The sequence below is a fragment of the Perissodus microlepis genome, chromosome 20, assembly GCF_051167445.1.
Source record: "Perissodus microlepis isolate ML-2025 ecotype Zambia chromosome 20, ASM5116744v1, whole genome shotgun sequence".
NCBI lineage: Eukaryota > Metazoa > Chordata > Actinopteri > Cichliformes > Cichlidae > Perissodus > Perissodus microlepis.
The window spans coordinates 20,933,423-20,952,936 of record NC_140480.1 but is presented as its reverse complement, the minus strand read 5'-3'; the positions used below and the strand labels follow the sequence as shown (position 1 = coordinate 20,952,936).

Sequence of the window (19,514 nt, the reverse complement as noted above, 5' to 3'; positions counted from 1 at the left end):
GCCATTCAGCTAGCCTTTGTATGCGAGACCTGGCTACCATCTTAAACCCATATCCCTCTTGTTCCAAGTAGCTTTCAAAAGACATACAATTATTGGTGTTAGAAGTTTGTTCTTCAAATAATTCACATTATTTGAACCCCTGGACCTTTCCACCCTCACTAGGAACTCCAAAGAGTTTTGTTATTTTTGTTTGATTGGTTTGTTGTTTGTGTGCATTGTAAAATTTTGTATGCAACACATATATCAAAAAATAAGGTTGCGACATGCTGTTTGGATTGTTTTGTAGTATCTAGTAACATGTGGCCCAAAGAGCATTTGCTGCACACTCCTAGAAGTTGGAGGAAAGCTTAAAGAAAAAAAAGAGCCTTTTAAAAATAAAAAATAAATAAATAAATAAAGCAAACAGAAAAGTCTCAGTTAAACAAAACTTACATCTGTGCCAAATGCGCTTAAATATACTCATGCAGTGTCTACATTTCCGACTGTGTACACAGATTACTGCAGCTAGGGCCCAGGCGCTCATCAGACCGCATCTCCAAATGATCCACAAAGCAAGTTGTCACAGCAAAAGCAGCCACTTACAGCACACGCACGTACCACAAGCGGAACAAATATACACACAGACACTGATAAATGCCTCTGCACTTACTGATGAGCTTCTGAATAATTGTGCCTCAGCGGCACTGTTTGCGGTGCAATGGTGACACCCCCCGGCGGACACATGTACTGCAAGAACACCAGTTAACCTTTTAAAGCCTGAAACATTAAATAATTTATAAAATTCAAATTTTCTGAAAATAGTATTTATTGAAACTTCTGTTGAAATTTAAAAGTCTATATAAAGACATTAGTTTTGATTAATTTATTCCTTATAAATTTAATGTGAGATTTATTTTGGTTTTTCGGGAAGGGACAAAAAAAACCAATACGCTGATGATGTAAAAGTCTCAAAAAAATTATATATCAAATATAATGCACTTGGCTTTAAAGAGTTAAGTGAGCACAGCAAATGACACTCGGCACTTAAGTGTATGACAGTAAGGCTTTATTTGATGATGGGAGGAAGACATGGCAGGTGGCAGGTTGTATCTCAGAGGTAAGCTGTTACACGGGTCTACAGATTACTGCTTTGGCTGCATACATACTCAGTGTCTGCACAAAATGAGAGAGAACAAGTCACCTCGAATATTTTCATCTGCAACAAGTCTACGAGGTGATCTTAAATGTACAGGTCTACATCAGAGCACAACTTAGCATGCAGAGATACTTTTAATCGTAGTCATCTAATTTGAATTTGTTTGCCTACCTACTGTTTGGTGTTTTGTTTTGTTTGCATCTACAGTTATAACCTAAAAAAAGAAGAAGAAAAAACAGGCATGCAGATGTAAAATTTGGTGGCAGGAGTAACTGTACTGGTTTGATCCCAGCAGAGTATAATATCAAAACCTTTATTATACAGCTCACTGAAGCTTTCAGGGCCAAACACCTCTGAAGGAAAACAAAAAGACAAACTCATGAATCCATACATGTGGAATGTAAAAACCCTTTTACTAAACAAACAAAAACAAACAAACGGACTTGTTAAAACTATGAAACCATAAGAAGAAGTCAGATGTTTGCTACAGTGTCTTTTGAGGCTTCGGATGCACTTTACGTCATCACAGGAACAAATGGCACTTCATTTGTTTTAGTTTCACAGCTTTTTGTTTACAATGTTTGGGTGTAATTTTTCCCCCTTACATCTACAATTACATTTCAAAATGAAATGCAAAACACACTGTCAAAATAAACTGGCACAAAGTGGTGACAAGGCCACTATGTCTGAGCTATACTGTAGTCGAGCGGTAAGAGTGTAAAACGAGGATCCAAAAGTAATGCTATCCCTTCACAGTATCATTATTGGAGGATCTCAGGTTGACTGAACAAAACCATGAGTTTTGGTATGCTGTAGATGTGTTGGAAATATATACCACTACATTCTGTATGAAGGAAAAGAAATTTATAAGACATCAAAATTAAATCTGAGGTTAAGTAAACTAATTTAAACATAAAAGGCACCCAGTTTATGGGGAAAGCAAAATAACTACAAACAAACAAAAACATGCTCTTAAAGGGCACGTCCTCACAGACCAGGGTCTTCTATCATCCATCGGCAACAGGAAACAAAATATAGCACTTTTTAAAAAAAAAATGCAGCCTGGGACCAGGTGTGGACAGGCCTGTGGCACCGAAGCCCTTCCCTGGACCTGAGCCTGCTATGATTATATACACACACACACACACACACACACACACACACACACACACACACACACACACACACACGAACTACATGACCGTCCCAGAATGGACACTGGATCAGACACAGCCTAGACTCATTTCACATTCATTAGCATTTACTCTCATAGACTGAACATACACTACAGCACAGCCAAAACTGAGACACACTCAAATGGAGCAAGTTCAAAATGTTTACATCAACATTTAAATTATACCGCTGAATCCCAGTGTAGCATGGCCACATAGTGTAGATGGGGTTGTGCAGGTGGACAATAAATATACATATATATATATTACATCTTTATATACAGTGAAATGGAGAAGGGGCACAGTGGTAAATTATTCTTCCTCCTTTATCGTGGTGAAGTGATGAGGAGATTTAGAGGACCCTGGATCTCTTGCTGGCCAGCGAGCCATGCTAAAAGACACAAAATAATAATAATAATAATAAAACAAAAACAAAAAATACAGAAGCTGTAAGCTTGTTCACAGACTGTCTCCATACAACCCCAAATTCCAAGTAAGTTGTTAAACTATGTAAAATGTAAATAAAAACAAAATGCAGTGATTTTCACATCTTTCTTCAAATCAGATGGAATGTAGAAATAAAAAAAAAAAAGAAGTTTTTTTCTTAAGAAAAAAAAAGGGTTGTTTTGAATGTCATAGCACCAACATGTCTGAGAAAAGTTAGAAAGAGCCCACATTTACCACTGCGTGGCATCCCCTCTGCTTTTAACAGTATGTAACCATCTATGAGCTGAGGAGACCAGCTGCTGGACTTGTTGAGTAATATGATTGTCATAGGGGAGTCATATAATTGTTGGGTTGTAGAATCTATCTTACAATATAAACCGCCTGTTGTTGTGATTTGGCGCTGTACAAATAAAATTGAATAGAACTGAATTGAATGGAAGTCACTTAGATGAGAGACTAAATGTTTCTCCCACTGAAAATGCTACGTCAAGATTAACAGTGTTAATCTTCTGTGTTCTACAGAATCGTTTGTACTATGGATGATGATGAATCAAATTATTTGCAATTTTATGTTGAAGACCATTATTCTGAAACTCTACAATCTCTAGGCGCAGTCCCAGTTCACTTAATTAGTTGCAAAATATTCCACCAGCCATTTCTTTTCAATACCCCCTTACTTTTCCAGCTTTTTGTTACCCCATCCCAGTTTTTTTGAGACACGTTACTGCCAACAAATTCAAAATGAGCCACTGTTTAAACATTTGATACTTCCTATGTTCTACTGTGAATAAAATATGGGTTTGCGAGATTTGCGCATCATTTTTATTTACATTTTTACACAGCATCACAACTCTTTTGGAACTGAGATTAAAAACAAAACACAACAATTATTGCACAATATATATTTGAGATTAATAACAAATAATAAGCTGGAGTAAGTCAGTTTAAATTGTTTGACATACCTTGGCTTGCTTGTAAAAGTGAGGGGCCAACTCAACCAGCCAAGAGGACTCAACAGCAGTCACGTCACGCATGTAGTATTTTGATGTCTGCACCACTTCATTGAAGACAACCCTGAAAGAACGCAACACAGAAATGTTTACAGCACGTTTCTCTCAAACATGTCCAAATAAAAGATGCTTTTAGAAACATTTAGGCATTTCAGTTCTCTGCAAAGCCTTAAGATCATTACTGACACTTCAGCAGCTAAAAGAATGAACACTGACCACTTTGGAGGTTTCTCTCCGTACAGCACAGAGTTTGGGTGGATGTGAAGCTCACGATCATCTCGTAAAGTCCTGGCAAAGGAAAAAGAATGACGGAGTGCACCAAGTGGTTTTTGTAAAAAACAAAACAAAACATGAAAACTGTTAAAACCCCTCTGGTGGGAAAACTGAGACATCTAATAAAGTGACAGACGTTTGTCCTTACCGGTAGGAACCAGAATGGTGAATGCGAGCTGCATTAGCAAAAAATCCAGAGACAATGCACTTCAAGATCACATCTGGATCACCTGTGCGAGACACACATCAAGAAGATTAAGGTGAAACAGCTTAAAAACAGGAGACTTCGTGCCTAACAAGTCAGAATGTGTCTTGGACTGAATGTGTGTACTCGGCTGGTACAAGCCCAGAAAGAAAACGCATACCTTCACTGGATGTTCGCGGCACTTTAAACTTGTTCATGAGGCGCCGGAGCTGCTCTCGTACAGTCACAGCTCGCAGCAGACCCTTGTAGTTGAGAAAATGCTCCTGACACCACTGGGAGCTCTTCTGGTGCTGCCGGAAAGAAGTAAAAACACAAGGTCAGAGTTGACTTTACTCCAGGCTTTGGCAAAGTTCGTGGTCACAGTCTGAGGAATGTGCATACGTGCGCTCACAACTATACCTTAATGAATGCTTCATACACATTCAGCATGGTGAGGTGGTCTCCTTCTGCAACTGCAAACTTCCTGTGCTCACGGGCCTGCAGGCAGAGATAACAAAAAATAAATAAATAAATAAATAAATAGGATAATTGTTTTGCTGACTTAGCATTTCTGCTAAAAATACAACATGCTCCATCTGAGGGCCGGTTTCCACTTACAGCAGCTTTTTTCTGATTGGGTGGCACGACAAATATATTCTGAATCTGCATCATTGCTGCTATGGTAACAATCTCTTTGGAGCACCCAAAGTTTCCCGACTCTAGGAGCATCTTAGCAAACATGGGGCTGAGGGGAAACTCTGCCATCCGCACACCCATGGGATCAGTCAAACGGCCGTAATGATCCAAACCTGCCAAGAAACACAAAATTAGCGATGAGTCTGCATTTTGCACGAGGACATTTTACCTCGAAGAAGCTTGTGAGTGCAGGATTTTGAAAGCTAGTCCTATAGTTGAAGGACAAACTTTGCTTTTCCACTAATTCACATAATTTTTAAGGACCTTGTTTCTTACCTCCCAGAGCGTAGAGAAGCTCCAGTGCCTGAACCATAGTCTGAGCTGGAGGAGGCTAATAAATCATAATAAAAATAAAGGCAATTTTAAGCACAATATTTACTCTAAAAGACACAATGGAGTGGTAATTAGCACTCTTAGGAGGCCATGACATCTTTAAAAACACAAACTGCATTCATTTTAAAGTTGCTATGCACATTTTTGGCACATTTCTCTTTCTAATAAAAATATAAACTACGATTCCTTTCACAGTGGGTGAACACATCACAGCTACTCTGTGGATTCAAAGCGAGCCACTCACAGAGAGAAAGCTGAACCGCAGCACATTGTCAATGCCCAACGCTTTGAGCTGCAGGATGACAGGGGCCAAATTGGAGCGCTGCATCTCTGGCACAGTGGAAGCCGGCAGTTTCTCAAAGTCCTCCTCTGACAAAGGAACAGCAGCGATAAAGTGGACAGGGAGACATGCAGACAAGAAAAGACAGGGAAAGCGAGTTATAATGAACAAAAATGTAAATAAAAATGTGTTCATTGCGTGTATCATATGGCTGGAGGTTCATACATACCTGTGTACAGTCGAAAGCATTTCCCAGGTCGGTTGCGTCCAGCTCTCCCCGCCCTCTGACTGGCTGAAGCCTTGGAGATGGGCGTGACCACCAGCGATTCAATGGCAGTGCGAGGATTATAGGCTCGCAGCTTCACAAACGCACAGTCAATGACAAATACAATTCCATTTATAGTGATGGAGGTCTCAGCTATATTAGTGGCCACCACAACCTGGAAGAAAAATGAAATGATATTGTGTTAATAAAGGTTTATTTGCTTGTGCTGGCTCATATGTCACTAGTCTGTACCATTTCTATCATTACAAGAAATTAATCATAACAGTAAAAGATTGTTAATATATGCCAAAAATGGCAGTTATTTCATCCATTAACTAAAAATGTTGATATGATTATCCAGCTACATTTTTGGCTTGACTTGCATCTTGGATTGTCCATATAAACACACAAAAACAAGATTTTTACCTTGCGAACAGAAGAGGGCACCCGCTCAAAGACCTTCATCTGATCGGCGTAAGGAAGACCAGAATACATGGGCAAAATTCTCAGGTGCTTCTTCATGCCGTACCGTGACAGAGTCCTGGCCTGATCCTGCAGCAGGGACACCACCTTCTCCACCTCCTCCTAAGGTGAAAAAGAAAACAATCGAAACCATTAAGAAACCTGGTATATAGGATGATTTGGTTTTTACTGTTTTCACACTGATGTTGAATAAAAGCTAGGTCAGTAAATTATATGGCTGCTAACCTGCCCAGTGAGAAAAGCCAGGACATCGCCATCATCCTCAGTCTCGTGAATCTTGAGCACAGTCTCCACCGTGGCTTTCACATAATCTGGGACAGGACTGAAAGCAAACCAAACATACCTCAGGAAAAAAACAACAACAACAACAACAAAAAGGAATATGCAAAAATAACAGACTATTTGCTCAGTTTGGACTCTGTGTGTTGCCTACCTGACGGTGTAGAAGATATCCACCGGGTAAGAGCGTCCCTCTACTGTCAGAATTCCACAGGTGTCTTTGCTCGGATCGCCGGACTCATTCAGGTTGAAGAAGTCATGGAATTTCTTCACATAATATTCATATTTCAATTCATAAAATGGACATTAATAAAGCATTTTTAACCACTAGTTGATTTTTTTTCACGTTTGAATTGAGGCATTATAATTGCATTAACATTAAAGAAGCCAACTACACTGCTTCCACAGCTGGCAGGCTTGGCAAAGATTTAACACATTAAACATTTAAAACTGAATTTAATGTGTAATTCACTTTAACCAAGCCAAAGAAACAGTTGTTGCCCTCACTCTGACATTTGAGAAAGTTCACAACTTCCAGCGCCGTTTAGCTGAAAAACATGGCACGTGTAGATAAAAGCCTTTTTAAACTGAACGTACAGTACACATCTGATATGACATTTCAGCTGACTCGGGTAATGCTTAACACAATCGTGGCCTGATTGTGTCTTTCTATCATCAGGGTATCGCAGATGTCAGTACAACGTGATCTGACCTGACATCAGCTTTCCCTCTGTCGGTCTTTTGTTTATCTTTTCTGTCTGATCAAGCATATCTGCTCATCTTAATGATTCAGTCACCTTGGCATCAAGAGTGGCAGAGGCCACAATCAGCCTCAGGTCTCGTCGCTTCTTCTGAATCTGCCGAAAAATCGGAGAGAAACGGATGAAAGTCAGAGGAATGAGCCACAACTTTCTCTCCTACTTAAACAGCTGTAAATTAATGAGTGACATTAACGTAAAATTTAGATTCGTTTCAGCGGGCATTACCTTCTTTAGCAGACCAATCGCTATGTCTGTATAGAGGGTCCTCTCATGCGCCTCGTCTAGCATCAACACACTTTGGGTGAGGGTACAATGAAGAACATTAGTTGCAAAAAAGTAAACATTAATTAATACTTTATAACAAAAACAACTTTACATGTAAGAGTTAGGATTTTTAGCAGATATCTCAGTGTGAAGATCAGAGGCCAGCATCATGACAGCTCTGTGTCCTGGTTTTGTACATGCGGCCTCCCTAGTACCATATTTGCCATGCAGAGAAAAGGAACTGCTTAATGGCTCTATTGCAGTCATGTACCTGTACTTTTTCAGAAGTGGATCAGACATCATCTCTCGCACCAGCATGCCATCTGTTAGAAACTGAAGCACACAGGTGCAGTTAAGCACTGAAGGACATTTACAGAGAGATTCAATGAAATTTCTGCCCATGGGTTACAAAGAGCCAGTAATCATAGCCACACACTTTCTTGAAAACAAGGTTTCTTATCTTTAGATTATATATTATTTTAGATATTTTCCCCCAAATAATGACATATTAGTGTTAGGACTGCCCCCCAAATATCCGTATTGCTGAGGCTGATCCCCAATTAGTCTCTTAAAATATTGATGATAAGTCCAAGTTGGTTTTCTCAAATACGACCTCTAAAACCTTTTTTCCCCCCACACAAACAGAACTGGGCTTTCCTACAACCACACATGTAAAACGCTTATCGCTAAGGCCACAAACACGTCTGACAAGCAAATACCTTGATCCTCGTAGCGTGGGGATCAGAACAGTCATCGAATCTAATAGTGTAGCCCACCTCATGGCCCAGCAGGGCCCCTCTCTCCTCTGCCACACGGTTAGCTACCTATCAGCAGGAAACAAAGAGGGGAGAAAATACAGAGTTTAAGGAATGTGTGTGACCTTCGGTGTGAGCTGAACTGCTGTGAAGGGAATGACATTGGCAAACAGTGAAGGAGCCGCGCAATAAGAGGAGATCAGTGGGGTTCTTACAGAGATAGCAGCCACACGTCGAGGCTGTGTCACCCCAATCACCTTCCCCTCCGCTGCCCAGCCAGCCTCCAGCAGGTACTGACGAAAATCACATGAAAAAAGAGAAGGTAGATCCAAAAAAGGAGGGAAGTACAAAGCATGAAAAGTGGACTGTGCATAAATTACATTCTAGCTGATGTGGTCCAAACACTTGCTTTCAAAAGAGGCTACTAAGCACCAAAAAACAAGGTCATGTTAAACCGCTGTGGGAGTTAATCCACATGAAAAGGTGTGAGTCACTGCAGCATGACTTTGAAGGTACCCCCCCCCCCTTTTTTTTTTTTCCTGACTGCTATCATAAATGCAAGAAAACTGTTCTTTTTCATCCATTTTTTATGCCATAAATGTTGCATGGAGTAAATCACACTAACCTGAGGTATCTGTGTCGTCTTCCCACATCCAGTCTCACCGACTATGATTACAGTCTGGAAGCTCTCAACCAAGTACAAGATGTTGTTTCTGTGCTGGAGGGGCAGCAGTAACGAGAAGCACTTAATGAACAATTAAACAACAAGCACAGGGGATCACAAAATAACCCTGTAAACATTAGAGCAGGTGCAAAACCGGTTTAAAAACCTTAAAAACGGGGAGTTTCTGTCGCTGCTTCTCTATGGAGAGTGCGGTGTGGGGGTTGAAGATGATGGGGGAGCCGGTAGTCTCTGAGTTCAGCTCCCGCTCCTCTGAGATCCCCGGTGCCTCAGAGCCTGAAGCAGAGCAGATGGTGAAGGAGGAGAAGATAAGATATTTTATTTAAACGCAGGCAGGCTGAGGAAAAAGGGATTTAGGAGGATTTGATTTGGTGCAATGAACATGTCATGGCAGAGCGATAAAAGAAAGGTTTCAGCGCACACAAACTCCATCATGTGTGTTATTGTACCCTGCTCCACAGTGCGTGTGTCTGTTTTCCTCTGGCAGGTTATAGTTTGATTCCGCGCAGTTAAACCGAGCTGATCTGCGCCGGCTGCAGAAATCACGCAGCTGCCGTGAACGCCGCTGCAGCCGCACCGAGACTCGCTGGTCGACGTTAGCAGCTCACGCTAACAAATACAAACCCGAACAAACCACCAACAAGCTAATCTATCCTCTTTTATTCCTACTTACCCGGCTTCCAAAATTTCATCGTGGAGAGGGGAGCCGCCATCTTGGCTTCTACGTCACATATCCCCCCCCCCCCTTTGCATAGCCGGGGGACGACGTCACAAGCTCTGTTTCCTTCGTTTTTATGAACGATGTCAGCTCGTTCAAAAACAGGTGCAAGGGGAAGTTTACGCTGACTTTTCAAGCTGTTAATTACATACGTCATAAATACTACATTTCAATATATACGCACACTGGACATTTTATTAGGTACATCTCGGTAGCACCAGTTTGGAGCCCTTTTGGCTTCTGACCCGCCTTCATGGCACGGGTTCAACAAGATAAACCCCCTAAACGGGAAGGGTTGTTTAAAAACTTTGTTCTTTTATGCTGATGCCACCATTGCTAACTTGGAAATCTAGTGTCACTTTGTGTCATTGTGAAGTCATATAATATTGTATTGAGATATTAATGTTTTAAAAGCTCAAACAAAGAAAGTGCTCATGTCACCCAATTAATTTCGGAGATGATCCAATAGAAACTAAAGTTTTTTCCTAGCCATATGATTGGAGCAGAACTGATGATGCAGACAGCATGTTAACACAGAATTCATGCAGCGTGTGATTTTGTGAAACTTTATGGCATCATTGTGACATCGTAAAAGTTTATTTTAAATAGCTATATTCTTGCACCTCCATGATTTGAATCTCCCTGTTCCATCACATCCCCACAGAGGGGGAGATGAGTCCAGAAGCTGAGATCTTGGTCTTAAACGGTACCAAGTTTAGACAGTGTGGAAACAGTCCACAGCATTCATCTTTCATGTGGCTTCCTGGGAAGCAACATGACAATCTCTCCTGAGCCATCAACACCGTGGCATGGCAACATTTGCACTGCCTGGGAATCATCAAGGAAAAGCTGCTGGTGACCTTTTACCACTCCACAATAGACAGTGTGTTAACATGCTGTCTCACAGTGTGAGATGCTGACTGCTCAGTAGCTCTACAGAAGGTCACCCCCAGACCGGCCCAAAAAAAAAAAAAAAAAAAAAAAATTAATAAATTTTTAAATTAAAAAAAAAAAAAAAAAAAATCACTGGCGGCCCCTTTAACATTAAATACACGCTACTTTTACACAGAGCCCAAACATTGCAAAAGACTGCTCTCACCCTGCCTATCTGCTGTTCAACCTCCTGCAGACACCGCAGGTAAATAAAAATCCGTGGCCATTACCACTCGCAACTTTACATACAAAACAGTCACAGTAAACACTCACAAATATTCTTCCAATGACAGTTTCAGTTTTCATTCAATCACTTTTTAAATTTAGATTCAATAAACAAGAGACCACCTCTTTGAAAATGGAGGCCAAATAAAGCCCATGTTTAATGATTCCCAAAATTTTGATCAGAAAATACAAACCTTTCAAACACCAGCTGCATATCTAATATAACAGTACCATTGCATTAACTTTGCATGAACTGCTTTTTTGTTTTTTAAAGTTCTTCATGATAAAATACTGAAAAATGTTTAATCAAACAAGGCATAAATACAAATAAATCTGCATAATACAAGCTGGATTTAAGAAAGGGGACAATGCAGACATTTTACAGACAAGTTCAAATTAATTTCAACACAAGAACTAAGACTTTGATCTGGAAGCTACGTATGAGAAAGACATTAAAATTTAAATAATTCTAACAGATCAGGTTTGACTTAAATCTGTGAATTGCATATGACCACAACATGCAAGTTTCCTCACTTTTTCCATTGAGGAACATGTATGGAGAGATAAATTTGATAGTTATCTGTTCCTGCAGCACATTGACACTAGTGACACTGAGATAGGATATTAGCCAATACACGCTCTTACAACCAGCATTTATTTCAATATTAAAAGTTAGACTCCAGCTACAATTTTCACATTCGTTAAATTTGACAGCAGATCTTTAGAAATAATAAGAAATTGAAGGTTTATATCCACTTGAGGGGGGGATGGAGTTCTATTTCACAAGAAAACATAACTCCAGCCTTCAAAATACAGACATACATATACTGTAGCTGGTAACCATAACAGTAAGCTGTAATATGCTGTACTTTAAGGCAGCTAAGATCTTAAAAAAAAAAAAAAAGAAAGAGACAAATATACATAAGGTAGATTGGGGGATTAACAGTGAAGCCACAGATTGAATCTTTTACTAGTACTTCTGTTCATCCGGTATGGTGGATTTTTGTCCCTGAAATAAAAGAAGACATTTAACATTCAACCGTGGACTGATTGAACCCTCTCGACTAAATGATGACACACTGTTTTTACTGTCCTGCACCTGTCACCTGACTGGCCAGCCCGTGAGCAATAACCCGCGAGAACAGTGGCCGTGCTCGCTATTCGTTCCCGCTTCACTCCGAAATCGATGTTCATGTCGCTCATCAAGCTACTGTTTACAAAAATTGATACAGATTTAACCAAATGGTTTCCTGTGCCTTTAGTGTTTTAACAGACGAGTGTTGAAGGAAATGAATGAATCAAATATGCCTTCAATAGAAACTCTCAAAAAAAAAAAAAAAAAAAAAAAAGACAGTATTTGAACATTTTCATTGCTGTGTTCTTCCTGGATCTTCCAAAGACAATTCCCATGATGCACTGCACACTGAGAAGTCATACTTTATGTAGTAGCACTGATAATCCCATACCACTGAGTTCTTGTATCTTGACAATTTACTTTAGCAGAAATGTTCAATGTTTTTAGTGTCTTACAGATTCCTCCTCAGTCAAAATGTAGAGCTGTGTAAAAGATTATCCACACCACCTGATCAAGAGAGAGAGAAAAAGATGTGATTACAATCAAAGCGTGGGCCTCAGACCTGACAAATTTCAAACTGAGCTGAAGAAAACCATCAGATAGCCTTAAAAACACTGATGTAATACAGAACTGTTGGTACCTTCACACTGTATCATATTCATCTCTCACAAGAACATGTATTTATGTTGTAAGGTAGACCCTACAATACAGAGAAAAACCCAACAATCACATGACCCCCCTATGAGCAAGCACTTTGGCAACAAACCAAAGTTTTCTGGTAATGGTTCTCAGCACATATTCTCTCTTCTTTTCCAAAGCAAACTTCCTGCTGGGCTGTGAGGCTTAATACACTGAATTAAAACGTATTACTGTGAGAAAGAACACCATCACAAATTTGGATTGAATTTTAACAGAAAGTTTCTCTTTGTAAACACGTTTGGATTTACTGCATGCCTGGGGGAATATCACAATGAAGTTGGATGAGAATCTTTGTTTCCATATTGAAACTATTATATTTGTGATGCAGTCACCTGATTTGGACCATTTGAAAGAATATCATGTGCTTGGCATATGAGAAACTATAAATAGCACATCATTGCCCTGCCTGCAAAACTGTGGTTGCTACACACACACATATGAATCTGCTGTCAGATGTCGAACATGCAAATATTTTAGAGAATTCAAACAACCATCAACATCAAGCTACACTCCTGAGTGTCTGTACTCAGAGCCACAGTGCCAGATATTTAATCTAAAAAGGACCTAGTTCACTGAGGTGGTATTTTTTGTTTGTTTGTTTGGGGTTTTTGCTCTTCAAAAACAGAAAAACATCTACAAAACCACCTTAACTACATCTCACAATGCATTTAGAGAAAAAAAAAAAAAAAAAAAAAAAAACATTCCTATTAAGGAGCACATGTTTCTCTGGATTTTCATCCTTGGCATTTGGAAGTTTTTTTTGTTTGTTTGTTTTTTATTTGATCAACTAACATGTCAGAGAGTAGGGTGAAAATTAATATCAAATACTATAAGAAGAAAACAATTAAAAAGCTTTAGACAAAGAGCTGAAATTTTATGAATCATAAAAATCTGTAAATGAAATAAAAACTGAGGGGAGGGGGGGAAACAAAAAAGGGAGGGAAAAAAAGAGAATATGGAGGTTTAAGGTGACGGTGTTTTTGGTAGTAGCAGTTTAACATCTGGTCCTCATCTAAAAATCAACCAACTGTAAACTTTTAAAGTTTCACTGCATTTCACTCACAGTGGTTTCCTTTCTCCTGGGGCAGTCTAGAATTGAAAAGTACTTCTCTGTGTGTTCGTCTGTGTTTGAGAAGCAATAAACTAAAAAGAATTTAACATAATTATGTGTAGTAGCAAAATTCCACCCTACAGGCCTGTGGAAAAAGCCTGTCGCCTTCCTCGTGTATAAAAACACACATGTTCATTTATGATGTTTTTTTAAATTATATTATTATTATAATAATAAAATATTATTTTTATTATATTTATCATATCACTGTATATAGCAAGATGACAAAGAACATCAAACTATTCACTAATGAATAAATATTTATTGCTCGTCTTTGCAAGCTACATATTAATCATATAAGATAAAGTCATTAACTACAGGCACTGTTAGTGTATTTGCTTGATGAACACTTATTTACAATTATGCATTTCAACAAATTCCAGCGACACCAAAGTGCCACTGCACTAAAGATTTAATCTTTCATCCTATTTGTAACAGTTTTGCATTTTAGTGTTATGTTCATTGGGAATGGAAGAAACACAAAAAAGATTCCAAAGATCAATAAAAACAGCACGAAAAGCCCAGACAGTGGATGCTTTTAACACTCCGTTTCACTTCAGCTCTTTGTATGTTTGAATTTCATGAATTTCTGTGGCTGGCTGACGGATCAACAGCAGCACAAACCCACAGAGTGCCTGCACCACATACTTTGTACACTGCCTCCACTGACACAGCTCTCTAGAGTTAAATGGGCCATCCTTGAACTGCTAACATACTACAAATCTGCTACCCTTGCTTAACCCAATGTGACATCTAACATGAATTTACATGCATGTACACCAGGAACCAAATTAGCCAATTCTGAAAGTTTAAGAAGTTTTGTTATACTTCAACAGTTTATACATTTTGAAAGACATTACTAAACCCACCAGAAACAGGGCAAAAGATGTCATGAAGCCTTCTTTGGTGAGTTCCCACGTGCCCCCATACTCTTCCTCATCGATCTGCTGAAAGCTGCTGAAGTATACATACAGGACGCCAGCATTGATAATGCAGAATCTAAAAAGCGCACACAAACACACAAAGATGTTAGCTTTTCAGTGTTTCCTTTGGTACAACAGGATATGTAAAGGGTCAGTGAAAGATGTAAGGTTTAGACAAGCTGTACACAATACTTACATGGCTATTCCCAGAAATCCTTTTAGTGGTGCTACACCCCACATCACACCAAGGATAATTGCAATAATTTGTCGGAGCCAATAAATCACATCTAAGAACTCGTCCTGTGGAATAAAACAAACATTTTATTTAACAGGTCCTAAAACAGCAAAACAGCCCAAGACCATCACACCACCACCACCACCACCACCACCACGTTTGACTGTTGGTATGATGTTTATAAGAAATGCCCTGTTAGTTTTATGCCAGTTGTAACAGATTTTGTGAAAAAAAAATCAACTTTTGTCTAATCAGTGCAGAGAATATTTTCCCACAAGTCATGAGGATCATCAAGATGCTTTTTGGCAGATGTGAGACAATCCTTTGTGTTCTTTTTAATCAGCAGCTCTCCAATAGATGCGATTTTTGACCAGTCTTTTGTTGCGGAATCATGAACGTTGTCCTTAACTGAGGCAAGCGAGGCCATAAGCTCTTTAGACGTTGTTCTGGGTTCTTTTGTGTCCACCTGGATGAGTCGACAAAGCACTCTTGGAATAGTTGTGCCCGGCACTCCCGGGAAGGCTCACCACTGGGCCACTACAGGTTCTCTCCATTTGTGGATAACAGCTCTGACTGTGGTCCACCGGCATTCCAAAGCCTTATAAATGGCTTTGTAAACCTTTCCAGACTGTCAAGATTCTTATTAGGTTATGACATATAGGCGGGGGGGGGGGATTATTTTTTCCACTTTAATAAATGAACTCATCTTTTAAAACCTGCATTTTGTATTTACTCGGGTTACCTTTGTCTATACAGCACTGTATGTTGACACACTCAGCTACATGTTCTGCATCCAGTACTGAGTACACCACTAAAATAAATACATTATAAATTAGTGGTATAAATAAATTCTCTTATAGTGACATGTCAGTGATATTATCGACCAACCAATATATCAGTCAGACTTTGAAAGGCTTACAATATTTATTAGGCAATGAAATTCGTTATGAATAACCACAAACAAGAGCAATATCTGAAAGTAAGGCTAAGTCACCAAGACGATTAACTCTACTCCCTTTCGATCTGACAGCTAGCCCAGATTAATCCTTCGCAGCCATACCTCCAGCTGGCTGCCACATTACACGCTTTCACAACTTTGAGGCGACTAACAACAAGAGCACTAACATAACAAAAAAGGACAAATTGACTGACCTTCTCTTCCCAAACAGCGTTACTGCTGAAGGCTTTGCTCCATGTGGACTGCTTTACACCTCCATTCACTAGATGACTTTCTTCTTTCCGCTTTGAAATGCTCGTCATTCTTTGCGCTTTCTTTCAGCGACACACGTGGAAAAGTTACACTCCAAGCTCTGTGACACCTACAGGTAGATTTCACTGTTCTTCTCCGACCGGAGGCAGAAAGTGCTAGGAAATATTTGAAGGTATTAAGAAAATCTACGCTTCGCTGAGCTGACAGGTTTCAGAAGCTAACCGTAAAAGGGAGTCTGAGCATGCGTAATATCGTTTGAACCCAGCCAGCGACGGCCAATCAGAGAGTGCGACGTTTCTGCGCCGCTATTCCTCAGAATCGCTATAAATTCCACAGCGACCTCTGATGGTGAAACTCAGAAACTGACACATATATTGGCATCTATTACATTTAGTCAGCTTCTCCATTTCTATTACAGTTAAATCTGCCATCTATATTGATAAGCTAAATGTATATGTAATTATCTTATTATTACCTTTTGTTTATCCAAGTAAAAGTCTCACTGATTAGACGTTGGAGCACAAGAAGTATTAACTAACTTAAGCTATTATTCTGGGCTGATTCTTTCAACCATTTATTTATTATCTCCTTTGGTTTTTGAGATCTGGTTTTAGTGACTTGGTTTAGTCATTTTTATTTTCAAAGTAAATCAGAAAATAAATCTAAATGGTAAATGGTAAATGGCCTGTATTTGTATAGCACTTTACTTAGTCCCTAAGGACCCCAAAGCGCTTTACACTACATTCAGTCATTCACCCATTCACACACTGGTGATGGCAAGCTACATTGTAGCCACAGCTGCCCTGGGGCGCACTGACAGAGGCGAGGCTGCCGGACACTGGCGCCACTGGGCCCTCTGACCACCACCAGTAGGCAACGGGTGAAGTGTCTTGCCCAAGGACACAACAACAGAGACTGTCGGAGCTGGGCGACCGGCAACCTTCCGATTACAAGATGAACTGCCAACTCTTGAGTCACGATCACCCCAGAGAGATTATAGTCCTCGTTTGACCTGGGAAAGCCTTGGAAGCCACCAGGAGGAATGGAAAATTGTAGCTGGAATACCCTGTGTAGAATACTTCAGATACGCAGAAGAAAATGGGTGGATGGATCTTTGAAACTGCAGAAGTACCCCCAGAGTACAAATACGCCTCCTTGAAAATCACTGTTGTAATGTTGACAAAAAGTCAAAACATTCAGAGTATATAAATTACTGGCATGCAGCTATAAAGACCAAAAAGGTGTCTTTTTATGTAAGCTGCATAAAAAAGGTTCCATGTTTATTTTCCTTAATCCTATGATAATTCAGAGATCTCCACATCAGAGACTTCCACAAATAGCACATGTTAGCTCATGGAGCTGCACCTAATGACTAATCAACTGATCTGTTGATCTCAGTAAGCCAACCTTTCATTTGGTCTGTGAGACCGCTGCTTTTTCTTGTTTGCTGAAGAACTGTGGCAGCTCTGAAGTATATTTCAAAACTAAGGGATAGTAATAAGGACAGTGTTCTGCATGTCTTGTGGTGAAAAAACATCAAAAGCGCTTCAGTGGATGTGAGCATGTATAAAAACAGAGAAAGGTGTTTCCCTGCATGCTGTGTCAGGACTTCTCCAAGGTATCAAAATAATTACAAGAGGGGGTTTTTGGTCTTCTTTTTTTTTTCATGTGAAATCCTGGATTTTTTCTTCTCTAGCACCAGCTTGTTATATTAATAATACATCATAAAAAATGGTCATTAGATAAAAAGTTTGGGATCCATAGTTATATATAGCCTATTTCCTAAAATAGCATTTACCGCAAGCAAGCTGCAAGATTTATATGTTTTGATTAAAAAATGAAATCACAGAAATAATGTGTGACTTAACTGTAATAAGTGATGTAATATGAGTTTTTTAGCTGACAAATTGATGAATGGATGCTTGCTTACTTCTCTCACTGGCTGCTCTGACAGTCATAGAGGTACTTCTCTACACTGTCCAGCAGAGGGCTTCATTTGTTTTGATTGAGCTTCACCCCATTGAGTTCAAGTCATATCTCATAGCAACCCCAACATATACCATGATAACTACAGTAATCGTGATTGTTTAACCTAAACTGACTTATTCGATTAATCAATTAATCAGTGTAAAACAGTTTATTCCTCTTCTTGTTCTTTTGGCTGCTCCTTTTGCCTGCATGTCACCCTGTCTCTACCGTCCTTAGGCAACACCCACACATCTTTGTGGTCTTACTCTTTTCTTCTAGCCTGGAACTCCACATCCTGCATCCTATATCCACTCTTTCTAATCAGGAAATGTCCAAGCCTTCTCCAACTTTGTCTCCGAACAGCTCAACCTGAGCTGTCCCTCTGACATATTCATCATGTCCAACCCCATTCCCTTCTCACCCCCACCTCCATCTCTTCTTCCTGCCTTGTTGTCAGTGACACTATCTTCAAACCTACACCAAAGCAGGTCTCACTAACATACTGTAAACCTTCTCTTTCACTCTTCCTGCAAATCTTCTGTCACAAATCACCCCTAGTCTTGTCTCCACCCACTCCACCCTGCCTGCACTCTCTTCTTCACCTCTCCTGTGCACTGTGTATTAGTTTGGGTGGTTGTATTTAAACTCATTCACTTTCACTACCTCTGATCCTTGCATCATTACTGTTACACCCACCTTTATCTCATCAGCATAAATATTCTATCTTGTTTGAATTTCATTCCTCTTTTTTCCAGAGCATACCTCCACCTCCCCATGCTCTCCTCCACCTGCTCCTTACTCTCGCTACAGATCACAATGTTGTCTGTGAACATTATAGCAGCGTCTCACTGTCCCCATACGTGTGCTGCACCACCCTCACATATTTCTCAGCCAGTTCTGACTCCCTCATTCAGTACCACAGCCCCTCTCTCAGCACCCTATCTTATGTTTTGTCTACATCCACAAAGGTGGTGCAGCTCCTTCTGACCTTCTCTGTACTTCCCCATCAGCACTCTCAAAGCAAGCATTGTACCTGTGGAGCTCTTTCTCAGCATGAAACCATACTGCTGCTCACTGATCACCTTCTTAACCTAGCTTCAGCAACTCTTTACCATTTCTTCATGTTGTGGCTCATCAGCTCTGTAGTTACTACAGCTCTGCACATCACCCTTATTCCTGAAAATCTGTCTCATCACACGTCTTCTCACGCACTCAGGCATCCTCTCACACTCCAAGATTGTGTTAAACAATGTGGTCAACAAGTGCACTGCCCTCTCTCCTAAACATCTCCTCTATACGTATGTCAGCTGAACAACTAATGTAGTCACTGCAAATAAAGCAGTTTGGCAAAATAATTGATTAATGTGTCTGACTAGTGACTCCAATATATTATTAATG

At 39.9% G+C, this 19,514-nt stretch overlaps 2 protein-coding genes across 2 annotated transcripts; both read right to left on the bottom strand.

Annotated features, from left to right (window-relative positions):
- Positions 1-1,023: 1,023 nt before the first annotated feature.
- Positions 1,024-9,821, bottom strand: dhx35 (DEAH-box helicase 35). Its single transcript, XM_084917790.1, has 21 exons — positions 9,693-9,821; positions 9,168-9,295; positions 8,963-9,055; positions 8,553-8,630; positions 8,302-8,406; positions 7,854-7,915; positions 7,544-7,613; positions 7,355-7,414; positions 6,712-6,824; positions 6,504-6,600; positions 6,222-6,380; positions 5,760-5,970; positions 5,495-5,619; positions 5,194-5,248; positions 4,840-5,030; positions 4,642-4,719; positions 4,403-4,532; positions 4,186-4,267; positions 3,981-4,052; positions 3,717-3,828; positions 1,024-2,698 (listed from the first exon to the last, which is right to left on the bottom strand). The coding sequence occupies exons 1-21, from the start codon at positions 9,730-9,732 to the stop codon at positions 2,660-2,662; spliced, it is 2,100 nt and encodes a 699-aa protein (XP_084773916.1). The 5' UTR covers positions 9,733-9,821; the 3' UTR covers positions 1,024-2,659.
- Positions 9,822-11,019: 1,198 nt separating this feature from the next.
- Positions 11,020-16,405, bottom strand: rab5if (RAB5 interacting factor). The gene is made up of 4 exons (XM_084918158.1): positions 16,091-16,405; positions 14,900-15,003; positions 14,650-14,779; positions 11,020-12,477 (listed from the first exon to the last, which is right to left on the bottom strand). The coding sequence occupies exons 1-4, from the start codon at positions 16,196-16,198 to the stop codon at positions 12,436-12,438; spliced, it is 384 nt and encodes a 127-aa protein (XP_084774284.1). The 5' UTR covers positions 16,199-16,405; the 3' UTR covers positions 11,020-12,435.
- Positions 16,406-19,514: the final 3,109 nt, after the last annotated feature.

Bases quoted from the DNA above. Each gene is read 5' to 3' on its own strand.
- dhx35 (XM_084917790.1), bottom strand. From the start codon at position 9,732: ATGGCGGCTCCCCTCTCCACGATGAAATTTTGGAAGCCGG. The intron at 6,601-6,711 runs GTAGGCAACACA...GTTTGCTTTCAG, and splicing joins GATATCTTCTACACCGTCAG to TCCTGTCCCAGATTATGTGA. The intron at 4,720-4,839 runs GTAAGTGGAAAC...CTCTGCCTGCAG, and splicing joins CCAATCAGAAAAAAGCTGCT to GCCCGTGAGCACAGGAAGTT.
- rab5if (XM_084918158.1), bottom strand. From the start codon at position 16,198: ATGACGAGCATTTCAAAGCGGAAAGAAGAAAGTCATCTAGTGAATGGA. The intron at 15,004-16,090 runs GTCAGTCAATTT...TTTATTCCACAG, and splicing joins ACGCTGTTTGGGAAGAGAAG to GACGAGTTCTTAGATGTGAT. The intron at 12,478-14,649 runs GTGGGTTTAGTA...TCTCTTGATCAG, and splicing joins CATCTTTTGCCCTGTTTCTG to GTGGTGTGGATAATCTTTTA.